Source organism: Botrytis fragariae, assembly GCF_013461495.1.
Source record: "Botrytis fragariae strain BVB16 chromosome Unknown tig00000797, whole genome shotgun sequence".
NCBI classification, from domain to species: domain Eukaryota; kingdom Fungi; phylum Ascomycota; class Leotiomycetes; order Helotiales; family Sclerotiniaceae; genus Botrytis; species Botrytis fragariae.
The window spans coordinates 896179-919427 of NW_023501013.1; the positions used below are offsets into that span (position 1 = coordinate 896179).

At 41.9% G+C, this 23249-nt stretch overlaps 7 protein-coding genes across 7 annotated transcripts; 4 read left to right on the forward strand and 3 right to left on the reverse strand.

Annotated features, from left to right (window-relative positions):
• Positions 1–1460: 1460 nt before the first annotated feature.
• On the forward strand, positions 1461–3052 carry Bfra_010651 (uncharacterized protein; the record flags this gene model as incomplete). The annotated part of the gene is made up of 2 exons (XM_037340988.1): positions 1461–2047; positions 2347–3052. 2 exons carry the CDS (start codon positions 1461–1463, stop codon positions 3050–3052), a joined length of 1293 nt encoding a protein of 430 aa, XP_037186631.1.
• Positions 3053–4187: 1135 nt separating this feature from the next.
• Positions 4188–5853, reverse strand: Bfra_010652 (uncharacterized protein; the record flags this gene model as incomplete). The annotated part of the gene is made up of 2 exons (XM_037340989.1): positions 4188–5779; positions 5823–5853. 2 exons carry the CDS (start codon positions 5851–5853, stop codon positions 4188–4190), a joined length of 1623 nt encoding a protein of 540 aa, XP_037186632.1.
• Positions 5854–7657: 1804 nt separating this feature from the next.
• On the reverse strand, positions 7658–8452 carry Bfra_010653 (putative nicotinamide n-methyltransferase nnt1 protein; the record flags this gene model as incomplete). Its single annotated transcript, XM_037340990.1, has 1 exon — positions 7658–8452. The coding sequence occupies one exon, from the start codon at positions 8450–8452 to the stop codon at positions 7658–7660; it is 795 nt and encodes a 264-aa protein (XP_037186633.1).
• A 2308-nt stretch (positions 8453–10760) lies between these two features.
• Positions 10761–12557, forward strand: Bfra_010654 (putative copper fist dna binding domain-containing protein; the record flags this gene model as incomplete). The annotated part of the gene is made up of 2 exons (XM_037340991.1): positions 10761–10792; positions 10949–12557. The coding sequence occupies 2 exons, from the start codon at positions 10761–10763 to the stop codon at positions 12555–12557; spliced, it is 1641 nt and encodes a 546-aa protein (XP_037186634.1).
• Positions 12558–13334: 777 nt separating this feature from the next.
• Positions 13335–13996, forward strand: Bfra_010655 (putative carboxymuconolactone decarboxylase protein; the record flags this gene model as incomplete). The annotated part of the gene is made up of 2 exons (XM_037340992.1): positions 13335–13519; positions 13576–13996. 2 exons carry the CDS (start codon positions 13335–13337, stop codon positions 13994–13996), a joined length of 606 nt encoding a protein of 201 aa, XP_037186635.1.
• Positions 13997–16646: 2650 nt separating this feature from the next.
• On the forward strand, positions 16647–17840 carry Bfra_010656 (uncharacterized protein; the record flags this gene model as incomplete). Its single annotated transcript, XM_037340993.1, has 1 exon — positions 16647–17840. The coding sequence occupies one exon, from the start codon at positions 16647–16649 to the stop codon at positions 17838–17840; it is 1194 nt and encodes a 397-aa protein (XP_037186636.1).
• Positions 17841–18216: 376 nt separating this feature from the next.
• On the reverse strand, positions 18217–21552 carry Bfra_010657 (putative transcription factor c2h2 protein; the record flags this gene model as incomplete). The annotated part of the gene is made up of 3 exons (XM_037340994.1): positions 18217–19126; positions 19185–19574; positions 20276–21552. The coding sequence occupies 3 exons, from the start codon at positions 21550–21552 to the stop codon at positions 18217–18219; spliced, it is 2577 nt and encodes an 858-aa protein (XP_037186637.1).
• Between the last annotated feature and the right edge of the window lie 1697 nt (positions 21553–23249).

Below are 23249 nucleotides of genomic sequence, written 5' to 3' on the forward strand. Positions count from 1 at the left end.
TTATTATAAAAATAGTGTTTTTCTGATGAAAATCGTGACCATTTCGATTGTTTTTAGAATATAATCAAAATATTTATAATTTTTAATTATCTAAATTTTTCTTATCTTTCAATTTTATTTCTTTTTCAAAAAATATTGATTAATTATTGAAATATAAATATTAAGAAAAGATTAGTTTTAGTATGATTTTAAAGTAATCTATTTAGTGTTAAAATCCACTCGTATATGAATCACGTTATACTATTATTAAATTTACAACCTAAAAACTCTATATTTAATATATAATCTTATAGGGATTAATAAAACAAGAAAATTAATAATATAACTATTAATTCGGATTTAAGAAATCGATTCATATAATTCCTATTAAATGATCTTAAAAATTAAAATTAATAGTTAATATAATATAGTTTCGATTAAAAGAAACAAATACTGAAATCAGATTACTCTAATTAATTAATTAAATTCTCAATATAATCAATTTCTTCTACAATTTTGAGATAATAAAGTAAAATTCATATAAATAGATTCCTAAAGTTCTAACTAATAAGAAAGTCTCTTTTCTTTTTATTCTATCAATTCTTTAAAGGTAGTATATGAAATATAGAAGTTATTAGTTTATAAATCTAACAATTATATCATAGAATATTATTAATTTGTTTTGTTATACACTAGTTAAGGTATTTATATATGATATATTACTCTATAGGGTTACTATCTTTAATTTTATTATATATTTAATTTTCTTCTAATAAATAAAACTAAAATAATTCTTAATGATCTTTTATACTATAATAATATAATTAAAGTTTCAATTTAATATAATCACTATGAGTATTCTTATTTTCATGATAACAAATAAAGCAATTTTTTTTTAATTAGTTTTTAGAATCGATGAATAGCTATATACGATTAATATATACACTCCACCGGGCATGCGTAAAGATTAACTAGATTAAAGAAAATATTAATGTTATCTCATGTTACTATATGAACGTGGTTGAATGACTTCAATTCAATCGCTACTGTATTGAGCTTTAGGCGAATGCGAAAGAGACCAGCTCTTTCAGTAGTGCCTATATAAGGCCTACTACTTTCTGTACATAGCTAGCTCTTTAGACAGAATACAATATAGATAATTAGAACCTACAATTCGTAGGTACTATGTTTTTCGTATCCTTCTCAAACTAATAGTTACTTAAAGCTTTGGTAAAGATAATCGAGACGAATACTATCATGTATAAGTTTCATTGTTTTGGGAATATTTCCAGGTAGGTAGTGATCAAACAACAAAGGACATTCGACATTTCCGGATTTTGTACACCAAAGTTCTTTGATAACAGGCGCATCGCTCATTCAATGATTGAATAGCCTTTATCCTCAAAGAACGTAGAAATCATCAAACTTGAATATCTATACTTGTCATGGAATAACTCGTATCCTGAATAATTATCAACATCATGGCTCCACCATTTGCAATCGAGAGCAAGGCCGTTAATTATTTACGCGCCATTCCCACGATCAACCTTCGAAAAAACCCCCACAATCCAAACCTTGCCTTGCAGCTTGAGGATATCCAAATTGATTTCCACCTGCGCAGCTATGGTAGAACTACTCAGTTTGGAATCACAGATACGCGGCATCCAAAGGAACCTCAGTTCGACCTCAAGCTGAGTGTCATAACAAATGAGACAGGCGATAGGACTTCTCCCCCATTGTCTCCAGCCAGCGAAGACGCAGCAACTTCACCAAGCGAGATCGCCAGTAAAAGCTACAATGCTAAACGCCAAACCGAAATAAGAGTCTATCTTCGGTTTATTAAGAAAGGCCATGAAACCATCAAACAGCTTGAAGCTTTTCATCAATACCGCAATGAAAGGGGTAAACTCATATTGGCCCAGTTTTACAGGCTTTGTGACGCTGGCACTGTGAAACAATTTCGTGCTGTTTATAACGCCCATCAAGGACGGCCACCCGAAGCATTCTTGTGGAAACTCTATCACGGGGTTATTGATGCTCTGGCTTTCCTTCACAATGATCATCCGAAGTACGAGAACGACCCTTTACACAAAGGGCGTAAGTCGATTATCATGCCGTACTTTGACGCCGGGAATATATATCTTTCCTGGCCCGAGGGCGGGTCGCAAAGTTACGTGTATCCAGACATAAAGTTGGGAGACTTTGAAGCAGCAAATTTTGTTGATTTCGGAGATGGATTTTCAGAGGACATCGTCGACAAAGCCGACATTGATTACAAGCATAATCCCCCGAATTAAATTGGTGGAGTGCCAAAAGCGATATTTGGCGTGCCGGCTCAGTCATATACTCGCTAACTTCGCGGAACAGAACAACCACTAAGCTAGGTGTTCCCAAAGACAAAAGTTTTGCAGATCTGACGGAGGAACAACAGAAACTGATTACAATGGATCCCAGAAGAGTCCGGCCCATCGATCATCTGTACAGTGGTGAATTTGAAGCTATGCTTCAAAGATCCTTAGTGCTTGATCACAAGGAAAGACCATCCGCTAGAGAATTGTTACAAGAACTTCAAGGTCCGGCAACAGAAAGAGGGCTCAATATGAACTTGTTCAGGGCATTGCCTGAATGGATTGGAGACGAAATTATCCCGAGGAAGATAAATGACTTTGCAGAAGAACATGTTTTCTCCCAGAAAAGGCTCAAGGAATTACTTCAACCAGGTGGATTGGAAGCAGAGAAATTATTACAACGGAATAAAATAGCAGCCAAGAAAAAAGAAGTAGCTGAAAAGAGGAAACGAGAGGCGGCACGAAATTTGCTGGGTGACGAAAATCCAACAGCATTTGAGCTATTTTACGAAGAATGGCTACCGAGAGAGATAGAGAATGGGAATATCCTCGATAGGGGAGAAGACTTTGAGTGTCTCGAATACACAGATGAAGTTACCAAATACATAATGGTCAGGCGCAGAGGAATAGAAGCCGGAACTTGGGTTGATCCAGGCCCAACTTGGCAAGAAGTAGAGAAACTTGGAAAAGAACCTGAGGCTGCCCCGGCTGCTCCCCCACCTTGAAAGCTCTCTACATAATGTCGTTGTTATATTGCTTAATATATTCAACTTGGTTGTTCTACTAGTATCAAATTCAAAGGCACTGATGCAAAACTCACCATTCCATGGGTTTCTTGCCAGGACCATGCTGCCTAATCTAGGTGAACAGACTTTGTGTATGCTTAGCCTAAGTTTTCAATAAATTTGTGATTGAAATATATGACTGCAACAATTAGGCAATGAAATGGTTTGGATGTCACTATTTAGATTTATGACCAAGAATTTCCAATATCTTTAGGCCTCCGATAATATTAAATTCGATAATAGTTGACCATTCTTTATTTCGCTCAAAACCTGCATGGGTTTTACTCGCATGAGTGCTACTTATAGATGGAGCTTGGGCATAAGGGCTAACCGAGATGCAAAAAACCGTAGCAAATGGGAAGCCCAATAAGATTGATATCAGCCATTATCCATTAGATCTATGACCAGCTATTCAGTCTGAGGACGATGAAACTCTTTAGGTATACATCAGTACAGAAGATATCAAATCTTTATCCCGTTTTACTTAATTTCACTAGTACGTGTAAAAGTATGATATCAGTCTACATCTGTGGGCACTTATGTAATGTTCTCAGAAAATTTCTTTTCACAATCCAAATCAATAGCGAGTTGGAAAACCGTGACAGATATCCAATCTTTACCCCGAAACTGATCAGTCATCGGAACATGGTTGATTGAGTTGCAAATTCTCTGAAGATTGTCTAGGTAAAGAGAATCAAACACTAGTTGTTCTTTTAAATGGCTGATACTTCTCGAGTTCTCTTATCGTGGTTAGGTAAGTTTAATTCCTTTTTCTACTCAGTGGAAAGTATTGAATGCAAACCGGCGTCTTCTAGTAAACCGCACTACACTCTTTTCGCATGGCAAACGTATGTACCAAGTCTCAGATACTCATACCGCCGATAATAGTGTGAATATATTGTTACTACACAGTTTGAATACATTGAAGACTGGAAACTCGGGATTCTTTCGCATGGCAGAATTAGAGATAACAAGATAACAGATTGTGACTGGTTCAAGAAGTGCTGTCCTTGGTTTATGTGCAAAACTAGATATATAAGAGCGATGGATCGAGTAGCAGTAAGTCTAGGATCCGCTACCTGGAACATTGATTTGCGATAATAAAACTCGTATGGCTGGGCTCAGACGCAGGATCATGATGCACCACCACTTTCGACAACTTTGGAAAGTCATTCCCAATTGCCATACACATCTTTCCCCACCCATCAATTCTTTTTCTCTCTCTACCTTTCGCAACCACGCTGACACTGTCGTCCAAACCAATCGATTTTGCTTCCCATTCGTCTTCATCAGCCTGAAATGCTACTGAGTCATCGTTCCTTTCCATCCAATCTAGAATCCACTCTCTATCCACATCACCGACCATAGCCTCTTCCATCGAAATCCTGTACCCATCATCTGGACAGCTTGCAAATCCACTGGACTGGTAAATGTCACTAAGCACCACATCCAACACCCTTACTCGTCCCCTCGCTTTCTCATAGTCATTCTCCGCCTCGATGACTCCCTCAATTGCCCCCTGGTGTTCTTGCAATAGAGTCAGATCGAAGAAACTCCTCGCAGGCTCCATTGTTCCATTCTTAACCGCACGTGCATATTCGGCATACTCGTCTTCATAGTAATGTTTCCAATTGTCGAGCCGCTGATGCGTTGCTTCTAGGCGATATCCCATGTCCTTCATATGATCCACAGCTTCTCGCTGTTCCCTTTCGACTCGTTCTCGAGCTTCTTCACCGTGGGTGGAAACTCGAGGTGTTTTGTGTAGAGGTACGAGTTGTGTGGTCGGCATGCGATAGAACTGATTTGGTCGTGAACTCTTTCCTTTTATATCCAGAAGATTTCGATTCCTGAAGACGTCCCTGAACATGTTCAATAAGATATTTCTTTGCTCCCTTAGTTCTTCATGTTCGCGTTCCGCAGCTTCCTGTAACTCCAGCCTTTTTTCTTGGATACGCGTGGAAACATTGGAAAGATATTTTGATTCTTCCGATTTCACATCTCGATCACTTTGAACTGTGGTACCTGATGATAAAAGTAGTTGATTGAGTTCTTTCAAAGTCATCTCAACACACTCATATTCATCGTCCAATCGACTTATGATCCTCGTATGATCATTGAATTGTCCCTCGAGGTAGAACATTTCGTTCAAGTTTCTCACAATATCATCTGTCAAAGCTAGAGCAGAATTTGGGACACCATTTCGTCCCATGTAGGTGAATATCACGGGGTACCTTGCAGTTAGAGGTGCTCGCTCCGGTGGTTCTCTCTGATCAATAGTTGATGCCGGCGGCTCATAGGAGCATGTACGGCATTTTCGAAGATTTTGTGGATGCGGAGATGAAAGCGATGTGGCATCGGTTAACACCACGCTGGAAGGCGATAGGGGCGCTCTTCGAAGAGGACTATCCGCATTGGGACTTATTCTACTTGCTCTTATTCTTTTCCAAAATCCGCTTCCGAATGTAGAGATTGAAGAGATCTCTCCTCTGCTCGAGTCCTGATGTGCCGAAGTTGATGCTGTTGCTGTCTGAGTTGGTCCAGGAACAAAAACCGCATTGATTGTTGGCAAAGGCTGGGCTGTGGAATCAGATATCTGCTTTGATCGAGCACCTTTAATGAACACCGAGCTAAGCAATCTCTTGAGAGACTTGCCATCTGTCCAATTATCTATCAATGCTTTCATCGAGAACAATTGAATCACTGGACGTACTCCTCATCGACGGAGCACATGCGAATGTCATATTTTGTGCGAGGTGGATGGATTCAATTACTGGAACAGTGGCCAACGTGGAAGATACATCGTAAGACTCGTATTCAAGATCTATTCGAGAGTTTCAAGGACAAAGAAGCATATTTTTGGACATTCTAAGAAAGTTGATACGAAAACACATTTTTTCGTACGGATACCCGCTTGTTTTGGAACAAAGAAACGTTCACTCGAAACTATAAAAAAAACTCCAAGGAGAACGCTTGCAATGTGAGATATGTCAATCTTTTAACGAGAAAAATCTTGCAAAATCGGGTTTCAACAGTTACCCAACACTTGTATTCCTTACGAACTCAAACCACGTACGTACCTGGAAAAAATTGTCTTTTTGAGATTTCCAATGTGACTGTGACTGTCACTGTTACAAACGCATGCGGACATCATGTCACCCCTCTATGCCTGCGATATCTTCGATGAAATGAATAATCACTGTCCATGTTCTCACAATTAACTGAAAATAATTTTAAGCAAACCTCAGTCATTTGTTTCTGTTGCTCCCATGAGATTCTGATGACTGCAGATAGACCCCATTCAATGATGTTTGGCTTGCCGTTTGCGAACACCACTTTATCATTTCCTAGGGATATGGCATGAAATTGAATCGAATCCAGGTACTGCACAATTCTGTTTACGAATATTGTAAAAGACCACCGATGAACTGTAAAATTAATCATTGGTATGGGGTACGTCTGATATGTATGCAATATTCTCCATCTTCACACGTGGGGAACCAAGGTGGAGTTGCTTGTCAATCTGTCGACTCAACCTCTAGTATTGATATCTAGAAACCACGTACACTACATAGGGTAATGTTATAAAGATTGCCCAAGGTCCAAGTAGATAGAAATAATTTTATTGGAAAACTAGTACACTCTTTCATCCACTTGAACGAATACCAAAAAAACGAAAGCGATCATCTCTCCCCGCTTACTTTCTAGTCCAACTATGACTGACTCACTTCTATGTTTTTATAGATACAGAACCAAAACCCAAAAGACCGTGACTGTAATCAAAGAAGGAAATAAGTATAAATTGGAAGAGCGAATCATTATCACCGGTGTTTCAGCAAACGGAAACTCCGTTTGCCTTTTCCGTCACGTCTTTTAACCTCCCACGGATTGATCACCGAAGATGTAAGAGTATATTATAGAAATTGCGCTAAAGGTGCAACTTTGTTTCATGAGAGATGTTGGGGAGCCGGAAGAATGGGTTTATAGTTGGGAGGTAGTCAAGTTGACTAGTGGAGGAATGTACTTGGGGGATAAGGAATCATTGCGTCGAGTTTGGATCCGCTTGACATCGGCGGTCACAGGAACCCATGCTTATGTGACCCATGCTCCTCCATTCGTAATTCGTGATGTGTATATTTCAATACAAGCAGTCAAGTTGTTGTTGAAAATTTGTTATTTGACGATAGTGGGAATACACTGTCATTCTGAAGAAGACGGGGTTTTGGGTATATGTATATGATTGTTGCGCAAATGCAGAGTCTTCACTACTCATGTATGGTAGCAGAATAACCAGCGATTTTTGATCTACTCTGCAGCAATGACTTCTGCGATCTACCCGATTCAATATATGCCAACAGTAGGTTGTAGGTGGCATAAAGACTGTCGCACATATGGCAGGCAATATCGATTGTCATCTGCAGTATTCAGGTCCGTGATTGACGGCGAGAAAATCTAATCCGCCCGAATTGGGTAGCGAAGTACAGCTTAGCGGGCTGATTTCCAAGTTTCCTGCTGAGCTGTTGGAATCAATTATTTATATGCTGATGATTAACTACTGTCTTCCTCAGCCCACTTCACAACGAAACCAAAAACTGTCCTTCTCAGTTCTTCGTCTCCTCTGTCCTTTTCGAACATTACTTTCTCCATCTTCTCCTCTAAGACCTTCTCAACAGTCATTCCTCCCTCTCGTACCAAGTCAAAGAATGCCATGTCTTTTTCCAATAGCCAAGGTCGATATGGGGTAAAGAACACCAAGGCCGTAGAATCCTTACTCTTTCTCAGGGTCTTCTTAATAGAATCCAACAGCTTCGCGTGCTCGGAATGATTGAAAAGAAGATCCGCGAGTATCAATACGTCGAAACCAGCCTCCTTTTCTTCTAAAGGTAGAAGTGAGAGTAACGGAGAAGGATCAGCGCCCCAGCAATAGCCTTCAGCAACCAGGCTTTCCTTGTCATTTACTCTCAGTTCAGGGAATTGCTCATAGAATACCGAAATGTTCTTTCTGAGATTATCGATGAGGTCCGAATCTGGATAATCCGTAACCACAACATTTCTGGCACGTAGAGAAGCACAAGTAAGACTCGGAAGACCTGCACCTGCACCAAGCTCTAATACTGATTTGGACGTAATTAGAGAAGGACTCTTTTCCAAATAGTTGGATATTATGCGACCCGCATTCCAAAGATGATGACCCCAAAGTGGATTGTGACCGACCAGATGCAGAGTAAGTGTCTGACCGGAAAGTAGCGTATGGGTTTCTGTGGTTGGTTTCGGTGATGGAGGATAATAATCTTCCGGCTCGGCGAATAGATCGGGACCATCTTCGAAATCCGAATCAGCCATGATAGATTATAGAATTGAGTAAGTAATCACGTGTTTGTTATGATGTTTGTGCGAAAATCTTCTTAGACGAAACGAGGTCAATGTGTTAGTTACGAAATGGGACAGTTGAGAGAATGGCGAAAGATAAGAAGTGCTTGAGATGAAAGATTTGTCAGAGGGGTTGTGAAATCCCTACAGTTTGACAATATCCGCTTGAATAAACTCATTCCAACCCAACTTCTCAACCTGTTTCTGAGTGAAACATGATGCTTGAATGAATGAATGAATCAATGAGTGAATGAATGGATGGATGAGATAGAGATGGAGATGGAGATAGAGTTAGGAGACTCGCTCCACAACCCCAATGTGTACTTAGTCAAATTTGCTTACCTTGATATATGAAAGCTTGCTTTTGGGAAGAGGAGAGAACTGTAACTTTGAGTTAAAGTTGTTTCGTTGTCTCTTCGTCTCGTCGTCTCGTTGTTTCTGAATGTTTTCTTTCTCTCCCAATATTCTGGAATTTATGATACCCAGAGAGTATTGCAAAATATATTTTCATATTACCCCACCATCATTATGCAGATTCGGCTAGTAGATTTATGCAAACTTGGGACATTTATTCAAAAGCCAGCCACCCAGCCACCCAGCTACCCAGCCACTTGTTGAGGCAGCCAATAGATACACTTTCTGATAAGATAAGCGAACCCAGAGCCAGGTATTGTCTTTTTGTATTGAGTGACGGAAGAGGATGTGGCTTGCATGAAGAATGAAAATGGTCCCTTGAAGGTTTGAATTAGATCTATCTTTTATGCGGGCACGGGTGATGGCCGAGATGGCTTGCTCTTAGTGTATCAGTCAGTTTACCAATTCCAGTAGTTGATCTACATGACCTTGATGGACAGAATTTCTCAAGTACAGAATGCTACATAGCAGACATCTACGTATTGGGATGAAGTTAAAAATCACATATTTTGACAGTAGATACTTAGGAACTACACTTACATCAATGAAACCAATGACGCTCCGCTGGCCCTCTGGGGGCCACTGCCGTGGAGGCAGACTAGTAGACAGACTATTTGGCCATTTTCACACTGAAAGCTAGATACTTGTTATATAGAAAACATCTTCGAGCGAAGCGAGCTATGGGGGTTTGGGGGCTTGGCCCCAGATACGAAGGGTTATTAGTTGAGTGGATATTGATATGGTAGTAAGCAATCTCGTATTGATGTTGTACGGAGTAGACGTAGATGGCAATGGTAGAATGCTCAATACTCAATACTCAATACTCAACACTCGAGTATTCGAGTATTCACAAGGATTCAACGCACGCACGGCCATCAGATGCCACCAATCAAAACTTGCTCATTGATTTGCAAGGTTCTTCTTCCAAACTTCACTCCCCTTCACTCCTCCACACGCTTCCACTCTTCAATATTGACTCTCACACGCTCACACGCTCACACGCTCACACACTCACTCACACACTCACACACATATATTCACCCCACTACGCACCGCATACCGAGTATACTACACTTATTACACTATACACTACACACTATACTACATACTACCCCGTCAACGCGACATCTACTACCTACCATATTGAGATCTTACGATATCATGAGTAACTCAAGTTCCTTCCATTCAATATTCTTTGGGAAGCTTTATTATTCAAACGGTCCAAGTTTATCCTCTTTCTGTCCTTACGAATAGAACAAACAAACTCGAGAAAAATCATTTAACAATTCCTCAATAAAAACTGGTCAAAAAGAACAAACAAGGCTTCATTGTTACTAACATCTTACCTTGACCTGACCTGACCTGACCTGACTTTACCTGACCTATTCTACCATCAGCTCGGATCGCTTCAAACACTTCTCCTCACTACTTTGGACCAGAAATATTCAATTCACCCTATTATCCTATTATACCCGAAGTACAATAAATCAAGCTCAATTCAGCTTTTCTTCACTGGCTCGATACTACCTACTAGGACCTCGACTTTTTCTCATGATATCGATTCATCACAATTCACTCCATCTTGAAACCTCCCCCCCCCCCGCCTCCGCGAACCATACTTTGGGGACTCAAGATTCTTCGGAAACACGCAGGAGCCATTTCCGTATCAGTCGCACAAGTCAGACGCTGATCCTCTTTCCGATTTCCCCTCTGTGCGGTCGTTGCGCATGCAGATAGTGATTCCCGGAACACAATCAACATCGAGATAAGGTTGTCTGAAAGAATTTATCTACACTTCAAGTCTATCCATTCGGGTCAGCCCACTTAGTCTTGGATCTACTACAAGAGTTATTCAATTGTTATAAAGATGCCGTTAATCAATGGATTGAAGATGGCCTGGTATGTCGAGACCCATTCACCCTTGCTGTGTTCATCAATTTATGTATATGAAGTGGTTCACAAACCAAAGATATATAGCCCCCCCCACACACACACCTATATATACTTTACACATCTATCAATTGTTTTCGATATGCTAACATAAAATCACCATAGTGAGCCATGTATTCGAGGCCATCGATCAACAAAATGTACACACGCGAATGAGAGACTGATGGTACCGGTGAGGAAGCCCGGAAGACCACTCAGTGCATGCCCTCACTCGAAAGATCAACCATGTAACTGTGGGAGTGTTACTGCTGCCATTCCAAGGAAGCAAGCGTGTCACTGTGGTACCGACACACCTGTCTCGACTCCTCCGGCTCCTATACAACGAGTCAATTCCATATCCGACCCTACTTCCCCGACGCAACTCACGTTTAAAATACAAAAGACAGCATCAAAGCCACAGTCGAGTAGGAAACAATCATTTGACCCTGTAAATTTGGAACGGATGGATTTAAACCAAGTCAATATCGTTCCCTTCGATCAACATACCCAAAGAATGCAAATCATCCCCCCAAATGCATATCATATGTCGACTGCTCCTCAACCCTATGGGTATGGTCCACCACAATATTCCATCATGCAACAACAATATGGCACCGTCCCTGTTCAACTACCTCCACCTATGCATGGATTAGGAGGACCCATAGTAGATATAAGAACAAGTGGATTTACGAATGGGCTCAGCAGCTTGGATCAAGTTGTGGAAGATCCTCTCGAAACACCGACTGAAGTGAAGAATGGTCAGATTACTCCTAAAATGAACGGCGGTTCTTGTTGTGCGCCATCGACTCCAGAAACCCCACCTCATATCGATAATGTCGCTACGAGTAGTGGTTCATGCTGTGCGCCCAAACATAATACCCACAGTCACACTTCTTCGAATGCCAGTACGATGTCAGAACCTCCGCAAGCTACACCTAAACCTAAAAGTTGTTGTTCTTCAAAGAAGAAGCCTTCATCGACTCAAAACTCCCAAACAAATACTCCCATGATGAACCCACAAATACCACAAAATGGATTTCCCATGAATAATGCCATATATTCACAATACCCACCTACCGTATTTACATACCCTGCTACATATGGTTCTTATCAAAACCCGCTACAGCCATCCGCCTGGCGCCAAGGTGTCCACGATATGAGTTACGGACATGTTCAAGGACAACCTTCTATTCCTAACGCGCCTTTGACATTTGATCCAACTCAAATGGCCCAAAATCCCGAAACCGTTCATACATGTGGTTGTGGTGATGGCTGCCAATGTGTTGGCTGTGCAGCTCATCCATACAACGATGCGACAAGACAATACGTCCTTTCAGCTTGGGAATCGATGCGGGTCGAACCGGACCTGTACAGCAATGGTCACTCACATGGGCGTATCAACTCGAATGGGAATATTGCACCTACTTCCATCCAGACACAGGATATTATCAAGGAGAGCCCTACTTCTCCGCCTCCTGCTACTCCGTCTAGTACTACTTCCGGAACTGTAGAAGAGCAGAGCCTTTCGGCGTCGGATTTCTTTTTCGTAAATTATCCCTTCAACGCGGAAGATGGCTGTGGAGGAGAAACTCAAAGCTGCCCCTGCGGTGATGATTGCCAATGTTTAGGCTGCACTATTCATCGCGTTCCAGATATCCCTTGCCCTGGGGAGAAGGACACTTGTCCCTGTGGCGATGACTGCGCTTGTATTGGCTGTACTATACACAGCATGTGATACATTAGCATTGCATATATCTAAGTGGGGATGTTACACACAATTAAGGAGGAAAAAATATCCTTGATAATATATGAGATGTGATGAATTTGAGTGTTTTGTTTTGAAGGAAAAGTTCGATACCCTCTGCGTTTTTTTTTAATTTTAAGCCTCGAGGGCGGTACGATTGGCTGGGATGGAAGTTAGTGATACGCTTCCCCCCTGGATTGAAGTGAGCCATCATGAAAAAATTGAGAACAATCATGCATTCAATGCCACAAAGATTAGTTTCTCATTCAATAGCTGTATATAATGCAATTATGTTGCTCTAGTATTTGGTACAATATGTATCTCATGCTAGCCGAGGTCGATTTGACACAGTCGTTATCAGCTTAGCTAACCCCTGGGCTCATTTATAGACCTAAAGAGTTCATGACATACTAGTGCAGTGTATTACGACAGCATCCTTATATCAGATGTGGAGCTTTTTAAAGATTTGCTAGTGATCCTGCGCCGCGACCGCACATATTGAACAGGGGTGATTCTATTTGACCACCGAATCACAATGCAATTTCTTTATCTACTTGTATGCACATGTGATCTCCATGCTTCAATTATTTCTTATGTACATGTCAGATTTCTCTCTCTACTTCTAGTCTATATAACCCCCCTCTTTCGACATATTGGCTTGTTCCAGTAAAATATGTGAGTATTGCTTTCAATCATACACTTTGCGTATCCTCAGTTCTTGGCGTATCCGTTAAAATACCCCGTTCCGCTTCGTCTCGATCCCGCAATATGACATCTCCATCTTGTACAGGAGCCATCAGATTTCCCCCTCTCACGCCGTCAAGTGATAATCTCGATGAGGCTCAACTTGTTCAATACAATTATCTGGCAAATATCACAAAGGCTGTGTACAAAAATACTATTGTCACAGAAGACGCAGATGGATCACTTCAAGGACCCTTCAACATGTTGCTGTTCGTATTGTCCTGGAAATGCTTTGATTAAATACCCAAATTAATATGGAAACCAGTTACACGCCAACGGTTGTACAGCCTTGGGTAAATCTGCAATTAGCCGTGGCTGGCCTGCTAGTCCCAAGCGAAGCTGAATGTGCTGTTCTCGGCATTTTATCAGTCACCAAAGCGACATATGGAATTTACGCGCACAAGATCTTGGCTGAGAAAGCAGGCCTCACAGCCTCACAAGTTGGAGCCATGCTAGCGGGAGACTGTCCGTCAAGTGTGACACCTCGTCAAAAGGCTATCTACGAAGTCGCTGTGAAACTAGCGCGGACCAGAGGACCGTTAGATATGCCGTCGTTCACCACTGCTGAGGCTGTGTTGGGACAGGCGGGGATTCTCGGGGCTATTCAGCAGTCTGCTGCGTTTATGTATGCTTCGATGATGTTGAATGCTGGGGATGTGTGTTTACCAGCAGGCGTGGAATGTTGATTGGAAAGACGTGGTGGTTGAGTTACTTCTGTGAGAGTTGGTTGTCATAGAGTTCATGGAGCAACCATGTCGATGATGTGTTTGTGAATAATATATGTGGATTGATGAAGCTTTTAAGAAATATCGTACGATAGAATAAATGATATTTTAAAGACCCAGAAGACTCAAAGCTACTTTCAATATATGGCTGAAAGCGTTTCATAGACACGGCGCTACATTAATGACGGTTGGGTGAAAGCCATCAGCTTGTTAACCTTTGAGCTGTTGAATGTCACTGCATCACATGGAACACAGCACTCAGGTGGTAAATAGTTTTGTTTGCTATATGTAGAACATTCACCTTTTCTCGGAAAGACGCCATTGACTTACATAGCTGAGCCGTGCTTTCAGGGAGTCAGTAATTAAAGGTGCATCAGTCCAGTGACTTGGCCTTTTATGCAACACGACAGGACAAACGCATTCTATATCAAACTTATTTTACGCAATATGGTAACCCCACTGTTGGTGTTACCACACCCGAGGTATCTCTGTCCACGCTTGCCGGGACATATGTATGTAGACTTGATGGCAGAGACCAGGGAGCGAAGAGGCTGGAGCAGAGGTTGAGTAGACCTCCTCTCACGGACAACTCCACAGAAACTTTTTCACACAGGAGCTGCCCGGTGCACTAGCAATGGCGGATTTAAATGGTATGTCTTTCTCGAAGAAGAAGAAAATAGAAAGAAAGATGGAAAGTGAAGAATGATGCGTTAGAAAGAGATTCAAGAGATTAAAGATATTTGGGCGACGCTCACATTTGGTAAAGCCGTGCAAACTCTAGGGTATTCCTGCACTGATGGGAGTACCGTCGTACATTTGAATCTAAGACGGGCGAGAAAATCATGCGTATACCGGTTGAAGCGATGACACAGGCCATCGATATCTCAATCTAGCATAATGTCAAAAAGATCCTCTCGAAAATGAGTACCCGGTATCGGATGAACTTCTGTTCGATCTTTACTAATTTGGGCGATTTTTTGGTTTGCGTAGGGAGAGGCATTGGACTTTGAACTGTTGAAGATCCCGTTTGGTCGAGCAAAGTAAAGTGACTTTGATGTTACAAGAGTGATTTTGATACAGAAGATACGGCGGTTCTGACTCGCTACCAAGGAAATGTATATCGTCGGTTTGAACGCTTTAATCGCGCAATCCATCTTGAATGCAATGCAGTGTTAAACGGACTCTTGTTTTTGGATTTTTTTGGGACTTTTGATATTTATAGACGATGTTATTGGATAGTTAGCATCTGTGATGATGACTTGGTCAGGTTTTTTTTGGGGGGGGGGGGGGAAATGGTACAAGCAACGATATAACTGAGACTGTTCGCGGGGCTTTACGTGTGCCGAGGGGAGCGAGGTAGTGTAGTGAGACTATGTGCGTGTGATGGGCTGGTGTCTGTTTCAATCTGCTTGTGAGTTGCTGTAAGTATAAGGCAGTGAGCGTAAGTTCGAAACGGGATCGAGAATTCATTGCCTACCTCTGGCACCTGCTGAATGTTGGATTGCATTTTTTCATTCAATCTAGATACTGTGAGACATCGAAAGATTGTGTCTAGTTTGTTTGTCTGAACCAGATATCTCAACATCGCAATTGAGAAAAAGGCACTGTGCTTCAGCTTCTCAAACGCAGAAATAGACCCAGCCTTTCGCTCCGTTTAATTTGGTTTGGGCTTGTATTATTCAACGAAATGTAGAAAGTTTGAGGGAGTGCACGCGTACTTTTGTGTCTTGTATCCAGCGAGTTGAATTTATATGACACTTTCATTCATGCGACCTGCAAATACCACATGAATGCGATTTTGCAGATGATAGTAGTCAGTAGTCCATCTCATACTCGCCTTCATAGGTTCGCGCGTGTTTTCGAGGCCCGTAGCAAGTCTTACAGACGTCGATACTTCAGGTTTGATATGCAGATGAATATTTACCACTAGCGAAAATCCAAACATTCTCGTCGTCGCATTTTACTTTTACTTTGAAAATTATCTCGTTTAAGTTTATGAGATGTTGAACAGCATATGTTAACACCGAGATGAGCTGTAGCGCTTATTTGTGATAACCCGCGGCCATCACAACAAACAAGAACCACTGCTATCATCATTTTATTACCGTCATTCTTCATGCTATTGTTTCAGAACTTATTGCGCCTTTCCATTGATCTAGATCCTAGATCTTTGCTGAATGGCCCCCAAAGTTGGTTCAATTTTCGTTGGCAAGCGCCTGGTGCTTGCTTAACCTAGACCCCAACACACGAATATCAGATAACGTTACAAGAATCTTTTTTGAAGGCTTATGATAGGTTAGAAGTTTCTACAACGTCACTTTCTTTCCGTGTCTTTGTTTCCGGATTTGTGGTACGATAAAGAAGCATTTTCTATGGCCTTAAGAATGACCTCCCAAGATAGAAATTTGGGGAATCCCCGCATAGTCGACCTTGTTTGTGTTACAAGCATGAATTTTTTGCAACATGTCGATCAGAGAAAGGCCGTGAGAGTGTATATTTAAACATCCCCTACACTCTTTCGATGAGTACGGGTTTAGAATTGATACGTCAGTAACTGGATAAACCGAGCCACAACTAGCTTACCATTTATACACATCTCGATTGATACAACATGGGGCCCACGATTATAGAGACTTCAAAAGTTCTTGTTCTTGATCTTGGGAAACACGCCATAGAACCCGTTTTAACAGTAGACGACGAACTGGTTGAAATATGCGCACCTTTCGCATTTAAGCTCGTCCATAGCGCTGAAAGGGTTAGGGATCCTGTGACGAACGAAGTCACTATGTGTACTGAGGCCGAGGATTATGTATGGTTCTATGAATGCTTAAAAGAACAACCTGGTCAAAAGAGAGGGAAGAAGGCCTCTGTAATTAGATCTCGAGATACCGAGAACATTCGTTATTATGCCGATATGGCTCATCGCCCTATTCGTGTACGATTCAACGAAATTAGGATTAAAGAAACTCTGGGGGTGCTGTACAGTACCGACAATGAGGTATCGGCGAAATTGAAACTTTTTGAAGTTTGCTCAAAAATTCGGATAAATAAAAAAACTTACACAGGCTATGACAGTTGGATATCCGGTTTTGCGAAGCAGGGGCTCAGAGACGACATATTTAGGCTTGCTCACGAGATTAGGGGCTTAAATGTGGACTTCAAGCTTCCATCTTCGACTGATGTGATAGTGGATCCTACGAAAGGATGGCTATATGATTCCAAGAGAAAGGATCATATGCTGTGTTGCCCGACGAGTGGTAGACCCGTGCTAAATGAGGAAGACGAATTCATTTGGGCATATGATCTCAATAAGAGAAAGCCAAAGCCAACCAGAACGGCTTCTGCACCTGTGAATGGGTCTATGAGTGCACCAAAAGTGCTGCAGAAGAACCCGGAGAGTAGAGATTCCGACACTAGCAAAACCGAAGGAAAGCGTGGGGAGATCAAACCTCACAGCCAAGGTAGTTCTAAGGACAAACTTCCTAGGCAGAGTAGTTCCGGGGAAAGGGTTTCCAGAAAGAGAGATTCCAAGGTAAGACCTCTCAGACAGCCTGGTTTCAGGGACAAACTTCCTAGCCAAAGTGACTCCAAAAATATACCTCCCAAGCGGAGTGATTCTAGCGACAAAATTTCCCGTAAGAGTGATTCCAAGGTCGCACCTTCCAAGCAGAGCGACTTTAGGGACAAACTTACCAAGCATAGTGATGTTAAGAACTCTTCAGAAAAGAAATCTTCGGATGGGAGAACAACTGGCGGACCTACTACTAAGAGACCCGTTGCAGACAGGTCGCAAACTTTTGCATGATGTCAAAAGCTCTTCTGGTATCTACAGATCCAGTGTGAAATTCACAAGATACAAGTTATCAAGAAATAAGGTAAAATCTTCTTGAAGACTGTGCTAAATTGCCCGATATTTGGGTCCTTTGTACGGGGGAAGTTTTGGGAAAGTTGAGATGTGATAAGCTATGGATATAAGCAGAATTGTAAAACTATCGCTGAACATCGCCCCTTGCGCCTTCGTCGTCTATAATATGAGAAAGTGATCAGATATAAGAAGCCCTAGTAAATCGATGCATGAAATAAACACATTCGTGCCCATATAAAATCTTGTCTCCTGCATTTACAGTGTGCACCACCCCTAAACGTATCACCATATACTGTATATCCAGTCGAACAAACATTCAGGGACTGCAAATGGCACATTCTCTGATCTCTGATTTTGTGTAGAGCTCCCTTATTCGTATCGTTTTATCTGAAGCTTTCTTGGCCGCCCCAACAGCTTTCGAAGCTTCCCCAAAATTCAACCCATGCGCGCTTCTCAAATGACTTTCGAGTTGAATATCCGTGAAGCGACTTTGCTTTGTTCCACACGTGCTCAACCCGCATTCAAAACTTCCGTGTTCTTTCTGTATGTGCTCGGAAACAGGCGTCTTGACTTCTTTCCCGCAGTGAATTACAGGACACGTACTGACAGTAGATGGTTTATCATGACACTCCCGGATGTGAACCCATAGTTTGTCTTTGCGGGCGAACCCGATGTTTCCACAGTGCAAAAAAGGACACTCGTGATTACGTGCACGAACGTGTGCAGTTTGGCGGTGCCGTTCCAAGTCATACTTATTTCTAAATGGTTTCTGATAGCCACAACCATCATGGTCACAGACTAAGGGCCTCAAATGTATATTCTTTAAATGTTTGCTGAAAGCTTTAAGCGTGGCAAATGTTGCCCTTGAAGTACATTCGACCCAAGGGCACTGAGCTGGTCCGCAGAAATTAGACTCCAAAAATTCAGCATACTTGCTACCTTGAACCGATGTTCCAGCACCTGTTGAGATGTTTGACAGGTTCTTGCAACTCGACGTCTGGCTACAAAATTGAAATTGTTCATCATAAGGAAGCGATGGTGAAGAAATGTCGCCAGCCAACCAAGAATCGTCAAAATCAAAATCCTCAAATATTTGAGAATCGCAAATCGTTGGAACAAACGAACTTTGGATTGTGGGATCGCATGTAAAATTAGACACCGAAAATTCGCAATCGGCTGAGGAAGAGGGGAGGTTTGGGGCATTCGGGAACCATTCCTCATTGGGACTAGCGAAAATGCCCTGTCAGCACAACAAGGCTCGTCCTTCGGGGAGTGGTCACTCACAAAATTTGAGCAATGCCCCGATTTGAGTAGGCACAATCTAATTCGATAAGATCCGGCAAACTGCTGGTAAAGTCTCTCAATACGACGTTGCCGTGTACATCATTGTCGAAGCAGGACCTTGGAACTTTGGCGGAATTGGGGCATTGTCCATCGCTGTATGCACTACTGTAAGTGCTGTATGTGCGATGCGAGGCTGATTCGTGTCCCGAATTGTCGCAATTTGATTGATCAAAATTTCTTCGAGTCATGGCTGTGTGGCTCTCAAGGTAATCTTCGAGGCAGAATCTTCGGCTTTTAATCTCGATGGGGGGCTCTTTACTCGGCCACAAGTGAGGAATTGCTGAAAGGTAAGAAGAAATGAATAACTTTTCTGCATCTTGAACAGTTTTGCTAAGGGGGAAAGTTATGGGTTTAAATATTTGGGCTACTTGCCAACTCTCAGAATTCGGATCGATTAAGTGGTTGCTCCAGCCCCATCTAAGTCATCTTAGTAAATCATAGTTTACCGTGTTTACACTAACACACCACACTGAATAGTTGGAGCCGCGTTCTTTGCGTAATAACTTCTCAGTCTGGTAGAGGTGGATTGGATATGAATAGAATAAAGATTTTGTAATTTAAAAGAACCAGTTACATAGAAGTTCAAAACATTAGAAACCAAAGACCAAAAGCTTCCAATCCATCATTAAGAAATTATTAATCATAATCCATCATAAACTCGTCAAATAGTATGTGAATATCTAATGCAAATTTCATTCTCGCAAGAGATTAATTCAATGGCACATTTGAATGTCTGAGTGGTGTCGACATCGGTGTCGATCCCGACTTTCGAAATAATGACATCGACTAACACGAGTTATTTACCCACTCATCCGATCTTGTTCCTCATATCGTGAGTTGAGGCTAGGCTGCGGTTTGACTTAGATAAATCTAAACAGTTTTAGCAACATTCATGAGGGTGTGGTGCTGTGATTTCGTACCGTTTTTTCAATTTCGTATGAGCCCGATACTTGACATCATTGATCTCTTTCCGCAATGAAAGGTCAATTTTAAAGTTCACTGCCTCTTGAAACTTCTGACGACATGTTTACCTAAATCCGCCATGACCGTGGGATTTGATTAGGTGTTCATTCAGTAATGTCTGATGCTTGAAACCGTGCCCAGGCCCCCGAGAACAATACATAGCAGAACAGTAGTAATAGCCGTGCCATTTCTCCATGTGTTCCTTCAAGCGATGCTTTCTGTTGAACTCCTGCGAGCGGCCAGCACAACGTCGGACCTTGCAAGTAAATTCCTTAGGGCCATTGGGATGAATAGCCGTCGAGTGACGCCTGACTTCCGCATCTGTGCCGAATATTGCATTGCACATTGAGCACGAGAATCGCTTTTCATGCGCTCTATACCAGTGGGCTTGCCAGTCAGAATACCCTGTAAAAATCTTTTTGTCCTTGCTCTTGCATTTTTCATATGGACACTTGTAAGGAAACTGACGCGTATCGCTTATAGCGCCTGATGGTGAGTATTGGTTTTGGTTGTCCAAATCTGCTGGCTGTTGATTTGTGGCGACTACGGTAAAAGGTTCCTGGATTTGAGAATTATGGTTCGAATATGAAGAGGAATATTGAGATGGGGCCCTATTGACAAAAAGATAATGAGCCTCCGATGTGTCAGAAGGCCTAGGAACTCTCAGAACAATGTCTGCCTGGTTTATTCGGCTATTATCTTCTGGAGCGACTTGTACTCCTTCATTTACTGAGGCCACAAAGTTGTTCTGCTGACTTTGATCTTGCTTCAAGTTGTTTGCATATTCTGATAAATCACATCCACTAGGTGGAAATGCTTGCGAGCTTTTCATCAAAGCGAGATTGATGCTTGAGGGGTGTGTAATATTGAGCGAGCGTTGCGCATCTGGATTCCCCAAGCCTGACCATCCTAGTCCTGGCTCAATTGACTGCCCTGGCTTTGCAATGCTGGATTGAATTGCTTCATTGCCTAAATGGCTTTGTTTAATCGACCCAACACTTAATCCATGTGAACGCGCATTGTTGGTGAAGGCTCCTGGATAGGGAGAGAGAGACGGGGAATCATGTAATTTTTCAGTTGAAGTGTAGAATGATTGAGTTGGTGGTGCGTAACCATTGAAATAGGCGATGTCTGGCTCTTGAAGTTGGTGTGTGGATTCGCTTCCAATGGGACTCGCTTCTCCTGACTGAGAATAATGGGAGAGATTGATATTATAGGCCTCATGGGTTAAGTTTGAACAGCCATAAGAGGGAAGAATGTAGTTGGTGGTCACGTAACCAGGTTCGTGAGGTAAATCCCGATTGACATGCTGACAACAGCATTGGTCTTCCCTGAAGCGGCACATCCTACACAGTATGACTCTTTATGGTACCTTAGGCGATCTTTCCAAACAAATCGTGGAATTAATAGCATGGGCGACTTGTCAAACAGAGGTAATGATTCGCAAACAGTTTTCAGCACCCTTGAATGAATATCTACGTTTGCGGAAATTCACCATCAGTAAAGACACAACTTTCAAATGCCCAAAATAAATAGCATTCATTGAGAAAACTCACCGAGAGCTTATAGTTCTTATTGACTGAAGAATGTGAAGATTTGTGCAGAGCTTGTCATACTAGGTGTGCTTCCAAATTAAAATGAGAAAACACAGATTTGTGACGGGCCTCAGATTCCTTACAGATACTTGACATGTTATTTATGGATATCATATAGGCAATAGAAAGATTTTTATACACATCATGTTGGCTTTTTAGATGATGGGCAAGTATGGCTGAGCATTATACTATGGAGGAGAGGGCATTACGGCTGTGGGTGACTTTGTAGTTAGAAGGCAATGTGAAAGCTTCAACCCATCCCTATACGCCTCAGTTGAACAGCGACTGGTGTTAATTGGTAGCCTGAAGCCGGGCAATTGGGGCCTCGCAGATTAAAAGTCGGTCAATGCAGTTTTCATCCCGAGAATAGTGAAGATTCTCAGCGTTAGGCAGTGCAAAATGTGTACAAGGGGAAAAATGGCAGAAGAACATAGAAAGAAAAGACGTCTTATCGGAAATTGGTAGGGAAGGCTGATGGTCATGAGGATGGAACATTGAAGATAAAAATTTGCTGGCGGGATAAAGCATGATCTAGCAACTTCAATGAATCAAATGGAACAAGACAGACGCTAGAACTAGAATGGAATCGATAATTTGCATCTATAGAATAGAAAATACTCCTAAAATAAAGTACATCTCAAAAATCCAGTGCACATCCTAGGATATGACGAGGCTGACGTAGGGAAATCGTAGAAGATACCTCCTGCATTGTAGCTTTCTCCTCGCCGGCCTAATGAAGCTTGAATCAGAACCAGTCATTGTAAGGAGTAGTGAATGGGTTGATGCATATTGAATGAGGGTGTTTTCCCTGTGATTGCTGGTGCATAAGTGTTGGAGTAATTCTACATGATGGGCATTCGTGGGCAAATTTGTCAAATGACAAGAATTCGCGTTGCGATTTGAAGGAAACTGTCCTTGAATGTAGTTCTGTAGCGACCGATCGATTCGGCAATGGACCCAGGTTATTAGTTGAGTCCAAATCTGAGATACTGGCAATACCGATGCCATTGATAAGCTCGCGTATTACGAATTGATCCGTCTTCTCTAACTCTTGAGACTGAGGTCAATAATAATCGACAGTTTTGAAGCATTTCAATTCTAGACGAGCGGATTTTCTACCTTTCTATATTCATTTCTTTGAATCGCCTGGGGCGAATACATTTGCGGCGAGATGGTACTGCGAAACTTCAAGAAACATACTTTGTTCTCTGTCTCACGGTTTTAAAGCGCCTTGGGCGATTATATGAGGATTAGGTCACCGAGCTTACAGGTCAGCCACGCATAAAAAGTTGTGCTTCCCCATAAGCAACAACGCAATTCGGTTTTCAGTGAATCCAAGACGTCCGATAAAGTGAATTCTAATCGGCCAGGCATATAATTTCTATCGTCTAAGTTGATCTGGGCAAATGGAATGTATGCTAGGTGCGAAGTTTGTTCCCGAAATGTC